The 15,831-nt window shown below is 34.9% G+C and overlaps 2 protein-coding genes across 3 annotated transcripts; one reads left to right on the top strand and one right to left on the bottom strand.

Moving 5' to 3' along the window:
- Positions 1 to 381: 381 nt before the first annotated feature.
- Positions 382 to 10,296, bottom strand: LOC108209989 (ubiquinol oxidase 4, chloroplastic/chromoplastic). Of its 2 annotated transcripts, XM_064086436.1 has the most exons (10): positions 9,922 to 10,219; positions 7,760 to 7,955; positions 7,192 to 7,285; positions 6,869 to 6,984; positions 5,917 to 6,025; positions 5,728 to 5,796; positions 1,176 to 1,247; positions 1,050 to 1,097; positions 590 to 855; positions 382 to 558 (listed from the first exon to the last, which is right to left on the bottom strand). In XM_064086436.1, the coding sequence occupies exons 1-9, from the start codon at positions 10,092 to 10,094 to the stop codon at positions 635 to 637; spliced, it is 1,098 nt and encodes a 365-aa protein (XP_063942506.1). In that variant the 5' UTR covers positions 10,095 to 10,219; the 3' UTR covers positions 382 to 558; positions 590 to 634. The 2 variants fall into 2 exon arrangements, with proteins under 2 accessions (XP_063942506.1, XP_017236706.1); XM_017381217.2 differs by having other exon boundaries at positions 382 to 855; positions 9,922 to 10,296.
- A 3,697-nt stretch (positions 10,297 to 13,993) lies between these two features.
- Positions 13,994 to 15,831, top strand: LOC108207049 (RPM1-interacting protein 4). The gene is made up of 4 exons (XM_017377515.2): positions 13,994 to 14,305; positions 14,569 to 15,051; positions 15,172 to 15,360; positions 15,628 to 15,831. The coding sequence occupies exons 1-4, from the start codon at positions 14,300 to 14,302 to the stop codon at positions 15,646 to 15,648; spliced, it is 699 nt and encodes a 232-aa protein (XP_017233004.2). The 5' UTR covers positions 13,994 to 14,299; the 3' UTR covers positions 15,649 to 15,831.

Consider the following 15,831-nt stretch of genomic DNA (forward strand, 5'->3'; position numbering starts at 1 on the left):
TAATAAATGTAGTTGAAAAGTAGGTAAAGTGGTGGACCCATCAATATTTAATAATAGATTTGAGATAGTGGAAGAAAGTAGTTGGTGTAATAGTGTTTATTTAATAAAAAAAAAGTATAAAATATAAAGATAATGGGTGTAATAGTGAAAAATAGTGTTCAAAAATAGTAAGTATTGTAGGTTCATTCTTTTTGGGACGTCCCAGAAAGGAAATGAGATCACATAAAATGGGACAAAGGGAGTATAAAATAACATTGTAAATTCATTGCAAAATTCATTTTTTGGATGTACAAAATATTTTGGTTACCGAAATGATGCAAAGTCATAACATCATAGTTCCAATTGTTATTTGCAAAGTAAAGATATCAGATTGGACACCTATTGTAATTTGCAAACTAAATATATGAATCCGATATGCATATGACTGTTACAATGTTGTACACAACAAACTAAAAATTACAAGCCTCCTTTTCGTTACAACTAGATATTCGTTTAAGAATACCATTTTGTGATGATTTAATTCTATTTTGTATTACTATTTTCCTACTGTATATGTTCCTATGATATGGTATATTATCATCCTACTTGCCTATGATATGGTATATTATCATCCTACTTGCCTAATATCTCTTTCTCAATTGACTGAGGACGTGTCACGTGTGACAGATTTCTTTATACAGTCTACGATACCTTCACAACTTGTATCGGGCAATATACATCCTGCATCATCTTCAAAAGCATTGTCAAAGCCTGAGTGAGGAGAACGGAGGTTTCCAGGAGTTTGACAAGCCTTCATTGTCTTACAATGTTCTGCTTCATCATCTCTGATGTTTACGAATACATCATACAAGTTATCTGGAATATACAAGAAAAGAAGCAAAAACGACATTAATAATTTCGCTAGTCTTCTCTAGAATTCTAGAGATAACTTTGTACGTAATATGCAAACATTAACTAATTACAATTCAAGAAAGTAATGTAGTGAAATCACACAATGTCACATCAATATTGCAAAGGAAGAAACTCAAACAAAAACACTATTACTTTACCTATCACTGGTCTTCGTGTGTTAGGAGCTCTGGAAGTTTGAAACTCATCTAGTAAAAAAGCCAACTTCTTGTTAACCCAAACTTTCATTTGAATGTAAAAATGAAGGTAGCGAAGACAAAACTCACCAAATAAGTACATGTCACCTTCAGTGTAGTATTTTATAGCAACCTTTGATGCAGGCAACTTTTTCAAATCCTCTACACACATTAAACAGTGGAACTACATATTACTATTCTCGTTAATAAAACAAATTTACAGTATTCTTACAATTTTCAATATTAGCAACCAAGAATATACTCCCTCCGTCCCACTCATTTCTTTACATGTTTTTTTTTACTGCTCGACATGCATTTTAAGACTCCGATTAAGTATAGTTCCATAACTTATTTTTGAAATTTTCCTTTTACGAATGAAAATTTAAACATTATATTTTCATTCAGAAGAAAAAAATTTAAAATAATCTATAGAACTATACTTAATCAAAATCTTAAAATGCATGCCGAGTTCCTGTCCCTCAATGTAAAGAACCTGGTGTGACGGAAAGAGTATTATTTAGGTGAGTAGATTGTTTTTTATTATATTTGTGACAATGTACAACATACTTTCTATACAATTGTTAGAATACAGGATCAAAGCCAGCCTTCCTAGCTTCCCAAAACCTTCAAGTTTTAGAATTGGTCTTAATTATGGACACGAAGTAAAAATGGGTTTTCGAGTGAAGGGGAATGTTAGAATACAATATAATCCTGGTACACCCTCTTAACACCTTTAAAAAAGAATGTTAGAATACAATATGATCCTGGTAATCCTTTCTCCTAATACCTTGAGATTTTAGGAGGATTGGTCACTTAACATGGTATTAGAGCTCAGGCTCGAGGAAGACTCGGGTTCAACTCCTTTTTCTAGTGAAGGGGAATGTTGGAATATAACATGATCCTAGTAAACCATCCTCCCAACACTTTGAGGTTTAAGGAAAGTTATATACAAATTCTTGGACAATTGACTCCGGAGCTACTCATCATATGACAAATAACTCACAATTGTTCCATACATATTCTCCATGTCCTAGTAATGGAAAATTTTTAGTGGCAAATGGGTCTCTAGCAACGATTTCAAAGGTATAGGTAACATCATTATTTCACCCTCTTCAAATTTAAAAGATGTTCTCAATGTACCGAAACTCATTATCAATCTTTTGTCAGTAAAAAAGCTTACACAAGATCTTCATTGTTATGCAACGTTTTCTCCCTCTTATCATGTCTTTCAGGATCAGGGTTCGAAGAGTAAGTTTGGACTTGCTAAGGAAAGGAATGACCTTTATTACCTTGATAATTCTAGGAACATTATGAATAATTTGTCTATGTCATCCTTTAGCTCTTCGAATAAGGAGACCATCTGGCTTTACCATCATCGTCTTAGTCATCCTTCCTTTGGAGTCTTAAAACTCGTGTTTCCTCATTTTATTCAAAGGTTTAGACATTTCAATTTTCAATTGTGAAGTTTTTGAACTCACAAAACACTCATGTTGCATCTTATCCTTTATTAAATAAAAGAAGCTCAAAACCATTTTATTTGATACATAGCGACATATGGGGACCAACTCGTATCTCACATATCTGGTGCTCGTTGTTGTGATTTGTTGATGATTGCACAACGGTTACATGGCTTTACTTGAGAATAGATCAGACGTCAGCACTATTATCCCCAACTTCTTTTCAATGCTTCATTCTCAATTTGGACTTGTTACAAAAAAACCTTCAGATCTGACCATGCTAAAGATTATTTCAATCATACTTTGACTCCTATCTTCCATAAAAATGGAGTTATTCATGATTCCTCATGTGTGGACACACCCCGACAAAATGGGTTAGCTGAGGGAAAAAATGGTCATCTACTTGCTTTTACTAGAGCATTACTTTTCCAGGGCAATGTTCCAAAATCTTAGTCCGGTGAGGCTGCCTTAACCACGACTCATATGATTAATAGATTACCTTCTCGAGTTTATGCCAACAGAAGCCCTATGGATGTACAAAATAGTTTTATCTCAGATTTTCAAAGTTCAAATGGTGTCATTCCTAGAGATTTTGGTTGCACTGCTTTCGTTCATATTGATGCCCATCAAAGAGAGAAATTAATCTTAGAAGTTAGAGCAAGCAAATGTGTTTTTTTGGTTACTCCTCTACAAAAAGGGATATATATGCTACAACCTACTTACAAGAATAACTTACATCTCAGCTGATGTCACTTTCACTGAACACAAAGCATATTTTACCGAGCCCCCATATCATAGAGAAAAATATGATCTTGCAGGAAGAAGGTATCTTTGATCTTGATCTTCCCTCTGATCCTCCTATAATTTCCAATCCAGTATCAGAGTTGGCCATATCTCCAAATTCATGTCCGAGTCCTTCGAAGTCAGCCCTGCCCCTGTCATCATATCCTAGTCAAACACTTCCAATCACACCACCACATCATAATTCTGATCTCATAGTAGAAAATATGTCTTCCATAATGTCACCAACTATTCATAATGATCCCAGATTTTCACAGGTATATAGGAGGACTATTTCAGACCCTTAACAAGTTCATGAATCCAATCCGGTCCCTGACAAAACTGAAGACAATGTGGCAAGAACTCAAACCTATATAAAAAGATATGATTTAGATCTTCCTATTTCCATCAGAAGAAAATCGAGGGAATGTACTAAAAGACCTCTGTATCTGTTACTCCATCATGTCTCCTTGAAAAAGCTTTCATCGAACCATTTAAATTTGTTAGTTGTCTTAACACTATTCAAGTTACAAACACGTTGTCTGAAGCACCATCAAAAGTAGAGTGGAGGAATGCTCTGAGACAGGAAATAACAGGGTTAGAAAAGAACAAAACATGGGAGGTTGCGGATAGACCAGAAGGAAAGGATATAGTAGGCTGTAAATGAGTTTTTACACCTAAATATAAAGCAGATAGTTCCCTCAAATGGTATAAAGCGAGGTTGGTGGCTAAGGGATGCACTCAAGACATATTGAGTGGACTATCTCAAGACTTTTGCTCCCGTAGCAAAAATGAACACTCTTCGAATATTGTTGGCATTGGTTGTTCATTTTGGTTGGCAACTTTTACAGTATGATGTAAAAAAAATGCTTTCCTACATTGAGACTTATATGAGGAGATATACATGGACATTCCTCCAGGATTTGGCAGCAAACATGTAAAAACTAAACTTTGCAGGTTGATAAAGGCATTATATATGTTAAAACAATCACCAAGAGCATGGTTTGGAAGGTTTAGTAAAGTAATGAAAGCCTCTGGATACCTACAAAGTCAAGGAGATCACTTTTTATAAAACACTCGAAAGTATATGCGGATGTTATCATAGTAATGGGGAATGATGATAAAGAAACTTAAGAGCTAAAAGAAAAGCTTATTAGTGAACGTGAGATTAAGGAAGTGGACAAATTGAAGTACTTCCTAGGTATTGAAGTGGCACACTCTAACAAAGAAATCTTTATATCACAATGGAAGTATGTGACTAATTTGTTGAAGGAAAGGGGTAAAATAGGGTGTAAAGCGTTATCTCCACCAACTGATTCCAATCGGAAGCTTGGAGAAGCCAGGGAAGAACCACACGTGGACAAGAAAATGTACCAAAAGTTAGTTGGAAGACTCATTTATCTTGCACACACCAGACCAGATATGGAGGATCTATAGTAGATAGAAGATCAACGACCGGGTACTCGCATACTCAGTAAGTTTAATCAGTCAATTCATGCATGATCCAAGAGAGCCACATCTACAGGATGCGTATAGAGTATTGCATTATTATTTAAAAGGGAATCCACGAAGAGGAATCTCCTTCAAAAGAAACCAGAATCATTCACTTAAAGTATATACTGATGCTGATTATGGAGGATCTATAGTGGATAGAAGATCAATGACAGGGTATTGCATATTCCTTGAAGGCAATCTTATAACATGGAGAAGTTAAAAGCATAGTGTTGTAGCTAGCTCTTCTGCTGAATCAGAATTCAGAGCAATTGCGCATGGTTTGTGTGAGAAACTTTGGGCAAAGATAATACCGGACGACTTGAGAATCAAATGGGAAGAACCTATGAAGCTCTATTGTGATAATAAATTAGCGATCAACATTGCCCATAATCCTATAAATCATGATAGGACAAAACATATTGAATAGATAGCCATTTCATCAAGGAGAAGCTTGAGTAAGGATTAGTGTGTATGTCTTATGTTCCATCTAGAAGACAACTTGCAGATGTTTAAACGAAAGGCCTAAGTAGTCATGGTTTTCACAACATTGTTTCGAGGGGGGCGGTATTGCAGAAACTGATGGGAATTAGTGGTAAATCAGATACTGTATATTAGTGCCATTGATTGTGCACTGTATATAGCTTATAGCTGTAGATATTATTTAGTCATAAAGATCCCTGCAATTGTGGGATCTGATTAGATATGCTAGAATAGGTCATTCCACATATTCCACTATATATATGGAACCTTGCAACTCTAATGAAATATAGAACAGCAGATTATTTTCTTCTAATTTCTTCAATAACAAAAAAAAAAGTGAAAATGATGTGATTTGATGCTTAGATAAGATATAATCCTTCTAGGATATTTATTGCCAAAAGCATATACTTAAATCTACAATTCTGGTTTACCTCCTTTTGCGTTGATAAATTTGTCGTATGTTTCAAAGGCATGATGTTCCACACATTCAGAGAAATGATCTGCATAAAGAAACTAATATTTAATAGAAGAACCCAAGATGCTGAATATATCTATACATATATTGTTCTAGAGTACAAGAATACATGGCCACTAAGAATACATGACTCAGTAAAACTTACACGCCATTCTTGGACTCAACAAGTACATGAATGCTGCCATAAAATAATAGAATACTGCTATGTGTTGCGAAAGAAAGCGATCAAACCACCAAGCATTTCCTCCCAGTTCCTGCAATGATGTCATCAATAAATATTTAGCTAAATATTATTAGAACTGAAAAAAGAATGAGTTTGAGCTATATATGGGTCACCAAGGAAAGGAAAGGTGGAAATAAAGCCATACAACTTTCAATTACGACGTCTTTTATTTTATATTGGATGCTGAACCCGTTAAAATTGTTTACATGATTCTATATAATTCATGTAAGTGATACTTTTATCCTTCCCAGTTCATGTTTTTTTGTCCTTCGTATATGCCCCTTTCCTAAAACCCCAGTTATACAGGTTACAAACATAACCTTTGGACACATCTAAAACACTTATATCTCAAGGTGTTTTAAAACTTAAATTAGAACATCAAGTTATGATCATGTATAGCAGTGTCTAGCAGTCGAGACCCTTCGGCAAGTAAATGAGGAATCAGCAACTTTGAATACACTTCAGGGAATATAGTATGGAGAGCTTAAACAATAACATTGCTTCCTATATAATTGTTATCATCATTTCAAGCCACTTGACTGTAGTTTTCACTTAATGAACTCGAGTTTAGATATAAGCCTAACATACAAGGAACTGAATATCCATCAAATACATTCAGTATTTGAGGAGAATAAGAAAAAACAGGTTCTTTTATAAGCTCCTCCCAAGAAATTTAGACTTCTTAAGCTAGTTCTACGTTCTCAATTCAAGTAATGTATATTTACCTGTCAGATTTTATATAAATTCAAGTGTCTACTATAGTACCATTTTATAACAATGTGGATTCAAGGCAAAAAGGTGAAGCTAACTTGTACAGCAGTAAAGTATAACAGCATGAAACTTTATTTACGGAGTGTTGTGACAAGATTATTACTTCCATTATGAGCAGATGGTGCATTTCATTCCAGCTCTCGGCAAAATGGACTTTCAGATAGTCAGCCCTTCTCCACCAACCAAAACTCTCATACATATGTAAAACAGACATAAAAGCTGCCATAAGAAATCGGAATTAGATTCCACATCCACATTAAGCTTGTCAATTATGACATTCTAATATTCGAATCACAAATTTTGTTACCAGAACATGAATATGCCAGAAATGAAACTGGATTAACAATTTCAAAGAGTATCTAAAAGAGAATATATTTACCACAGATATTGAATAACTTCAAATTTATTAAAAGAAGGAAATATTACCGAAATAAGGAACTCTTGCAATTGTTTCTAGAACAAAAAACCTTGCATAGTCACGGTCATGGTATAAAGTGTCAAGAATCTTAATCACTGAATCCTGAAATGATCAATAACAGATTTCATTTAAGGTGAAAACCAGGGACACAGTGCACTTTTATAACTCAAAAATTATGTGACTGGTAATCATGATTCCCAATCATTTAAGCAGCCAACTGAATCCCTAAGAAACCGAAGCTAATGAGCCAAGGATGAGTTCAAAGACACACATCCTACAGTCGTAAGACTAATTACAACCATAACATACTATCATTCCTTTTTCCATACCACATACTATGATCATTGATATAGTCACAACAATTTCTTATTGTGCAGTGTGCTTATTAGCGATTTCAAGGCATAGCAGAACAACATATTATTATATTTTTACATTTTCTATTGTTACTTAAATACTAAAACATGAGAACATTACAAGATTGAAATGCATAAAAATTCTGATCATTGCCTTGGGCAATGTCGAACTAAACCTACAAGAAATCATATCAAAATCACAATATAGAGTTATATTACTTACAGTGAGCAAGATGTTGATAGATTGTTCGAGCTTTATAACCCATCTTTCAATGCCACTGGAGGATGAACCATCTGGTGGCTCCCTATCACTTCCACTTCCGTCAACTTCAGGAGAACTCTTTGGTTGGAAGGAGTCCTCCACAACTACCTTCTCCTCATTCTCTTGCAAAATTCTTGCTTGGACTTTAAACAGCTTCCTAGATTGATCATAGTGAAGATGAGTATGTAACAATATTTGACACATAAAATTATGCTCCAAAGGTCGATATCCAAATCTGTATTCTGCTTAGATCGAAGATGTTTTATGAGAAAATAAAGAATGGATAAGAAAAACATCATTTGCATATGCGATCCTCTATAAAAATGCATATGAGGCGCACTCAGTGTTACATAAAACGGGGTTCGATACGAAACGGGGTACGGAAACAGATACGCGAAACTTCATTTTTAGTGAACCCGGTACGACGGAACGTACGGGTACGGCGGAACGTATGGGTACGATGGATTTTTTTTTTTAAAAAAAAATTTATTTATATATAAGGTTATAATTTTAAACTATTATAAATTTATCTATATTATTTTGTTTATACTTTAAAAAAATTATTTATTTATAAAACAATAATAAGAGTCTGGGAGTTCATTGGGCTGGTGATTTAAGTCCTTTAAACATTAAAGATGAGTTAGCTTGAATATATTGTTAATGGGCCTGACCCAAATATTAGAATACTCTTTAACCCTACCGTTTGATCAAATGCCGCAGTTCTTTACATATGTAGATACACAGAACATATACACGCAGTTACCACCGCCTTTCTTCTTCTTCTTCGTTTCTCATTCTTCTATAAACATCACCACTGACAAAGACACACAGTACGACCACAGACACAATCAACTCTTTCTCATCAAGAATCATGCGTGTTCATATGGGTACGTCACTACCAGCGTTTCCGGTCGCGACTTCTGGCGTTTCCGGTCGCGTTTGTTCCGGATTCGGGGACGAACGAACTGGGTCGCCGATCGTGGTCACGTTCCGCGTTCCGCGTATCTATGGGCGCACTACAACAGAACTTGCAATTAAGTTCTATAAAAAAAATTATTATTCTAGTATGTTCATTGACATTGTAATGAAACAACTTAAGCAATTCAGAATTGTGAACATAGTAATTATATTCTAGAACTATTGCTCATTAGACTGTGTGTTTATCCAACCATCTCTTCCAGCCATTAGGCCTGTCCTGTAGGCTGTAGCTACAGTCTGAAAGCAGTTGAGGTGAAAACTGGAGGCTTAACCTGTTTATCCTGACTTGGGTTCTTCATAATTCAGTAAAGGATTTTTAATCGGCACTAGAAAAAGGTTCAGTTATGTGTTTGACAGATTTCAATTCATGGGAATTTCTGCCCTTTTAATACTTATGTCATGCTCATCAGGTCGTCTACTATAACCAAATATTGTTTTTACTCGAACGTCTATTACAGGCCAGCATTGGCTGTTACTAATATTGTTCATATCATTCTAATTCCCATTTTCTACCCTCCTTTTCCTTTTTGATCACCTCGAGCCTTCCAACTTCAAAGCATATCTTAACTGAGGAAACTGCTTACATAAATATTGATTACCATATGCTTAAGCAATTTGTTATTTACTGAAAAATGCCCAAGTTTATACTACTTTTTACGAAATTCCTCGAACACACACATTCACACAAAACATCTACTCAAAATCCAAGCATAACAAGTTCCGAACACTACTCTCCATTCCTTTCATAATTTCCGTAAATTATAAAAACATTTCCCTATCCTTCTTTAAATTCTTTCCCGTAATTATGTCGAATTCCATTTAACAAACTAAATTTCGAGATCATAGATAATCATATCATCAAACACCTACTAACCATAACAACACACAAACCGATATAACAGAAATTGTCAACAGCCTAAATAACCATAACATCAAGAGAGAAAGAAAAGGTGAGAGAAAGAGAGAGGGAGTCAGGGAGAGGGGGGAGGGAGAGAGAGAGAGAGAGAGAGAGAGAGAGAGAGAGAGAGAGAGAGGAGCGAGAGAGCGAGCGAGGGAGAGAGGGAGGGAGAGAGAGAGAGAGAGAGAGAGAGAGAGAGAGAGAGAGAGAGAGAGAGAGAGAGAGAGAGAGAGAGAGAGAGATTTACCGGGAAAACGAAGGATGTGAAGAAGCAGAGCAAGACTGAGGCAAAACCAAAGGATTAAATCTCAACGAATTACACGAAAACGATGAAAAATTATTAGAAATATTAGGCTTAAAAGACGATGAAGACGAAGATGAAATTGCAGAGATAGCTGAAGAGAGCGTAAAAATCGCCATAGCTTACGAAAAATCGAGGAACTATAGAATGAGAAATGAAGAAATTGAAGTTTGAATAATGAGGCAAAAGAGGCGTGAGATGATTCGGTGTGTATTTGTCGTTTATGTTTGAAGATCTTTTAGTGGAGATGCTGGATTGTACACCTCCTCGCTTTTGCTGGCCTAGCTCTTCTGGAAGAACTGGATTAAGATATTTGTAACTAAAAAAAAAAAATTGTATCGAATTTCATTTATTTAGCGTGCACATATGACATCATCGTAGGTAATTTATTCGAAAAAAAGCCTAAATAACACAATTTTGGAGTTTAATGTCCTGAATAACAGATTTTGTAAAAATGACCCCAAATGACCAGTAAAACGCTGGTAAATTAGCGTTTTGTATTTGAGGGAAACGCTAAACGCATTAGGGTTTACAATTGTTGGCCCAAACCCAATAGCTTTTGTTTCTTTTTTTTTTTAAATAATTAATAAAATCAACATGAGCGGCCACTAGTATATGCTTCAAAGTTCAAATTGTCATCCTAGTCTACACCATGTGCGTCTCTAAATGTCAGTGAGGGCCATTTATCGGGTATTTTGATATTTGAGGCATTATCACTCCAAATTTGATTATTTAGAGCCGAAACCCTATTTATTCATATTTGTACGGATCGATCATGTAAATTCGGTGCAAGAAATTCAGTTATATTCGACTTGTATTAACAAATGCAATGTTGAATAAGCTGTGTTACTATAGTTGAAAAAATAGTTTTAATGCCCTCGTAAATAATCAAAGAAACATCTTCTTTTTTCTGCGAAAAGGGAAAAATTTCATTAAAATACTAAAATTCAGTCGGGACAAATTTCTAGAAAATCAATAACTTTTGCGAGAAAAACCGGGCTTTATCACTAAACCACCACTACAAGAACAATAATTCCAAATTATCGATTACAATCTGACTGTAAAGCAAATAACGAGCTAAATAAATAGTTATTTTGTTTTCAGATCGCTTAACACATAAATTATTTAAATTCTTGAATCTAAAAAGGATTAGAATCGTATCTCGAGGAATTTAACCGACATCAGTTGTGAACATAGTACCATTGCAATTGAGTTTCACATAAGCAGCAGCATCATCTGTGACCCAATATTCTCAACTATTAGTTACATAAATTGATATCGGAGCAACTACCTTCCAAATATGAACGATTTTTGTCGTGAAAGATAAGCTCTTGCGATATTCACCATCATGCCAGATTTGATGCCAGTCTTGTCGATCATCCAAAATACAATATAAATCCTTCTTAGAAAAATTAACGAAACTCACAACAAAACATACAAAAATAGTAAAACAGAAAACACTAACATCCCAAAAAAATGGGCACGGCCTTGATAATAAAGTACTCAACAAGAACTCACCTAAAAAGGATCAAATATTGATTTCATTGAAAACCGTAAATACGAGAAAGGATGGTATGGAAGAGCGAAGAGGCTTAATGAATGAAGGCGATGAAGATTGAAGAGCGAAGAAGTGACGGTTGGAATCCTAACTTTGAACGTCGCCTCTCGAAACTGCAAAGCCCAGAAGAAAACTTTGTTGTTGGCTTATGAAAGTTAAATTTTTTTTTTATCAAAGAAGCATCTTAACCAAGATTTAAAATATTTTTAAAATTTGACTGTACTTAGTTTTAATTTTAGAGATTGTAATGTGTTTGCCAGTTTTTTAATTTAATAGAGTTTAATATCATTGATCTCACATAGCAATACGAGATTAAAAGATTTTTATAAGCGAAAGTAATGCCTAGTTCGACTGATTTTTAGATAAAATCAGAATTAAGATTATATATGTTTAATCTTTAAAAACTGAAAATCGTAATTGTAATTCAACTATCAGTTTTAGTTTAAAAAGCCTCAATTCGATTTATAATGGCATGATTTAGTTATAATCGGGCGAAATGTGATAACAAATATCAATCTTAAAATAGATAAAATGACAAAATTAAAAATAATATTTCTAATTTCTACATTGCGCTGGCACGATTACCCCACTCAAATCCGGAAAATTATCCACCCGAAAGAAATCTCCCATTCTTAGTCATCTTTGCCATATTAATAACCGCCAAGATATAGATATTTAATTATTTTCAACATTTATTGCAGTCCGCACCAACGCCAAAGACAACCATGACACCACCATCTACTCCACAGAACTACCACTACCGTCTCTTTTCTTGTACCATCCTCCTCTCTCTTTAGCAGCCTAACCATTTATTTTTCCCATCGCGGTGTTGCAGTCATTACAACCACTCATTCTTCCCGGTCAACGACCACCCTCGATCTTCCCATTTTAGTCTCTACAACTCCGTCAACGGTAAATCACTATCATCCTTCAACCCATCACCACCTAGAAATTAAAGCAGCCATTCTCTTTAAACCTTCACCCGCAATCACATCATGACACACCCCTTCAATTCAGTCGCCGTCATTGTCAACTCAACTAACAACAACGTCTCATCCCGATCTTGTTTGTGTTTGTTTTTAGTATGTGTTTTTTATGTGTGTTCTAGGGGGAAAGAAATATATATATCAATAAGAAGTTGATTCAAATAAGTTTAGGTTGTGTTCACCTGGATGGAATGAAATGAAGGGAGAATGAAATGAAAAATTATATATAAATTTTATGGAGGCAGAAGAAAGTATTAGACAAAAATGACTAAATATGAGTGAGTATAAATTTTTATGATAAAGACGGTAAAGAAAAATGATGTAGAAGTGAAACGAGCATTCCATCCAGAATATGTGGGTTAAATCTCTAGTTCAAATAATTGAAATGGAATGATTGAGGTAATGAAAATTATAGACTAATCAACCACAAATTATTCAATTCTCCTTCCATTTCATCTTATCCAAGTGAGCGCAGTTTTAGTGATTTGCTTCTCTCTCAAGAAATGACATGCCACATGTGGATGAAACAATATTTTCTCTCCTTTTCTTGATCACACAAGATTGATCCATTTTTCTTAGGTTCACAAGACAAAGACCTAGTTTATTAATGTATAGTCAATTAATTTTAGCAATAACAAGCTTGAAATAGGTAACATTTTGAAGAATTACATGCTATATCGAAAGCAAAGTCTCGACTAGTTTTGTTATAAAAAAAATAAGCCAATAACGCACAACACTTGATGGCCCGAGTTTCTTATTGAATAGTTATATTTTTATGTCTCCGCTGGAGGAGACGTTCATAAGTTTTCCTCAACTTAATCAAAATGTGGTGTTTTGTTTTAAAAAATATCTGAATTTAATCCTTTCTTTTCTACAACTATATTGATATCTTGACTCTTTCAGCTCCCACTCTTCTAGTATAATCGGTTCTAAATAAGCATATACTCCTATGTAACAATTAAATATTCATTTTTTTTATATGCAAAGAAAGGCACTCAACATCATATACGGAACTTGCTTGGAACATGCAGTGATAATTTATTTATTTTTGACTAATATGACAATTTAAGTATCTCTTCTGCGATATCTCGAGATGAGCTAGAATCAGAGTCGAATCCACGACCTGAGCCAACAGAGGATAAATCCTTCGTTACCTGGGCTATCCAATCGTGCTCCAGTAATAAATTAAATATTCTCAATACATGACATGTGAGATGTGCTATTAGCAAAACAAAAATGCGAGATGTGCCTCGATTTTATCTTCTTTTGCTCCGAATGAAGTAGGATGATAACGAGGTACGTGAATCTTATTTTTACTCCGAGAAAGTGTTAAAAACGGATGACTTGAATCGAAATTTAGAAAGTGTTTTGGACCTTCTGGTAAGTGAACCTTTATTTGGAGAACAGGGGAATGCTAAATCCCAAATATAACAGAAGGAATCTTGGAAAAAATAAACAGAAAAGATCACTCATATAAGTCATAAGCTAGTTTCAGTTATCAGGGAGTGACAAAATGCAAAACAAATGGCAGATCCTAGACTTTTAATATACTCCAGATAGAATATTTTTTCATGTTAGACAAAGAGAAAAGAGAAAATGCTATTTTTTGTTCTGTTACTTCTGTGTTTGTTAGCTAGTGTTCATTCTCCAGAACGTTGCTATCATCGATTCATTGGGATCTCTGATATAATCGAACTTCACCGATTAGATTTCCTGCATGTTCTTTCTTCAACTTTCATGCTCATAGTTTGTTTCAGAAAGACTAGAACTTTTCTCTGCAATGGCTGTAAGTTTTCTCTTCATCGATAGCCTTATTCATTAGTTTACGCGTACAGGCTCTTCACTATTTATTAAAATAGCTTGATCGCATGTTTATTTCTCGATATGAATGACTCAGAACACACTTCACCTGGTTATTCTTGAATTTAAATCTTTTTTCGCTAGTATTTTGCATATTATTGGCTGCATTAGATAAATCCCTGTGAACTATTTAATTTTGTCTCAATAATTTGAAAGTCTAATAGATTTTGAATTTGGTTGCCTGTTCAGAAAAGTGCCCATGTTCCGAAATTTGGCAACTGGGGTGGCGAAGATAATGTACCGTACACAGCTTACTTTGATAGTGCACGCAAGAGCAAAGCTGGAGGTGCAATGATCAATCCAAATGATCCAGAGCAGAATCCGGAGGCCTTTATGTTTGGAAGTGACGATGACGTTAAAGTCTTCCAGGCTCCTCTTCAACACAACATTAGTAATGATATAGAGGCACCAAAGGAAAATCACCACAGTGAAGGAAACAAAGGGAGCCTTAAGAGAAGTAGTAGTGGTAGTGGTCAAAATTATAAGAATGGTGTGAAGAGTGTTACGTCGGAAACTAGCAGTGACAGAAGCAATTCTAATTCAAGCCTTCCATCCAATCACCGGATTGCAAGAACTGAAAGGAAGAAAAACAGCATTGACAATATTAGTTTCTATCCTCCTTCGCCAGGGCCTAACAGACTGAGAAACGGACATAATCTGTACGATGATTTTGTAAGCAAAAATTCCCTTCTCTTTTTAACTTGTTCAAATTTTAACAACAGAGCCAGACTTCTTCTTGTTGATTATCTATTTTCATTCCTTTTAATCTTTAAACTTTTTTCCGGAATCCAGTCCACTAGATCAGCATCAGTACCCATGTTCGGGCAATGGGATGAACGAGACCCTACATCAGGAGACGGATTCACTGTAATTTTCAATAAAGTCAAAGAAGAGAAACAAATAGCAGCCTCCAAATTTCCTATAGTTCCTAATCAACCTGCCAATATGCCAAACACTCAGACCAAAGATACCAGATCAAAGGTATTATTCCAATTCGATTCATATTTTGCAGTCCAGCTCGAAACATGTAATATATATATCATTAATTTGTACTCCCTCCGTCCTAGTCAATTCTTTACATTTGGTTTGGGCACATCCCAAAAAGGAAACTGTAAAAAAAATAGTTGGGACAGAGGGAGTATACTACTATAGTACTATGAGTATGTGTTAACAAGTGCTTAAGTTGTACAATAAACTTTTAAATGAACCTCTAATTCATATGTTTGATCTGTGTTTATCCTTTTGCAGCGATGTTGCTGCCTATTTTAGATTCAGGGAACGGAAAGGAAGACGGAGATCATCGATATGCATGCTTCAGTTTGTTGTTTCAGATGCATAAATCAGAATCCAAGTCTCTATATTTGATGTATTGAGAAAAAGATTCTTAAGTATTGCTAGTAGTTTGGTTTGTAGCTTGTACCGCAACTTATTGCAATCTGGTTTTTTCAGTTA

Source organism: Daucus carota, chromosome 2 (genome assembly GCF_001625215.2).
Source record: "Daucus carota subsp. sativus chromosome 2, DH1 v3.0, whole genome shotgun sequence".
Lineage (NCBI taxonomy): Eukaryota > Viridiplantae > Streptophyta > Magnoliopsida > Apiales > Apiaceae > Daucus > Daucus carota.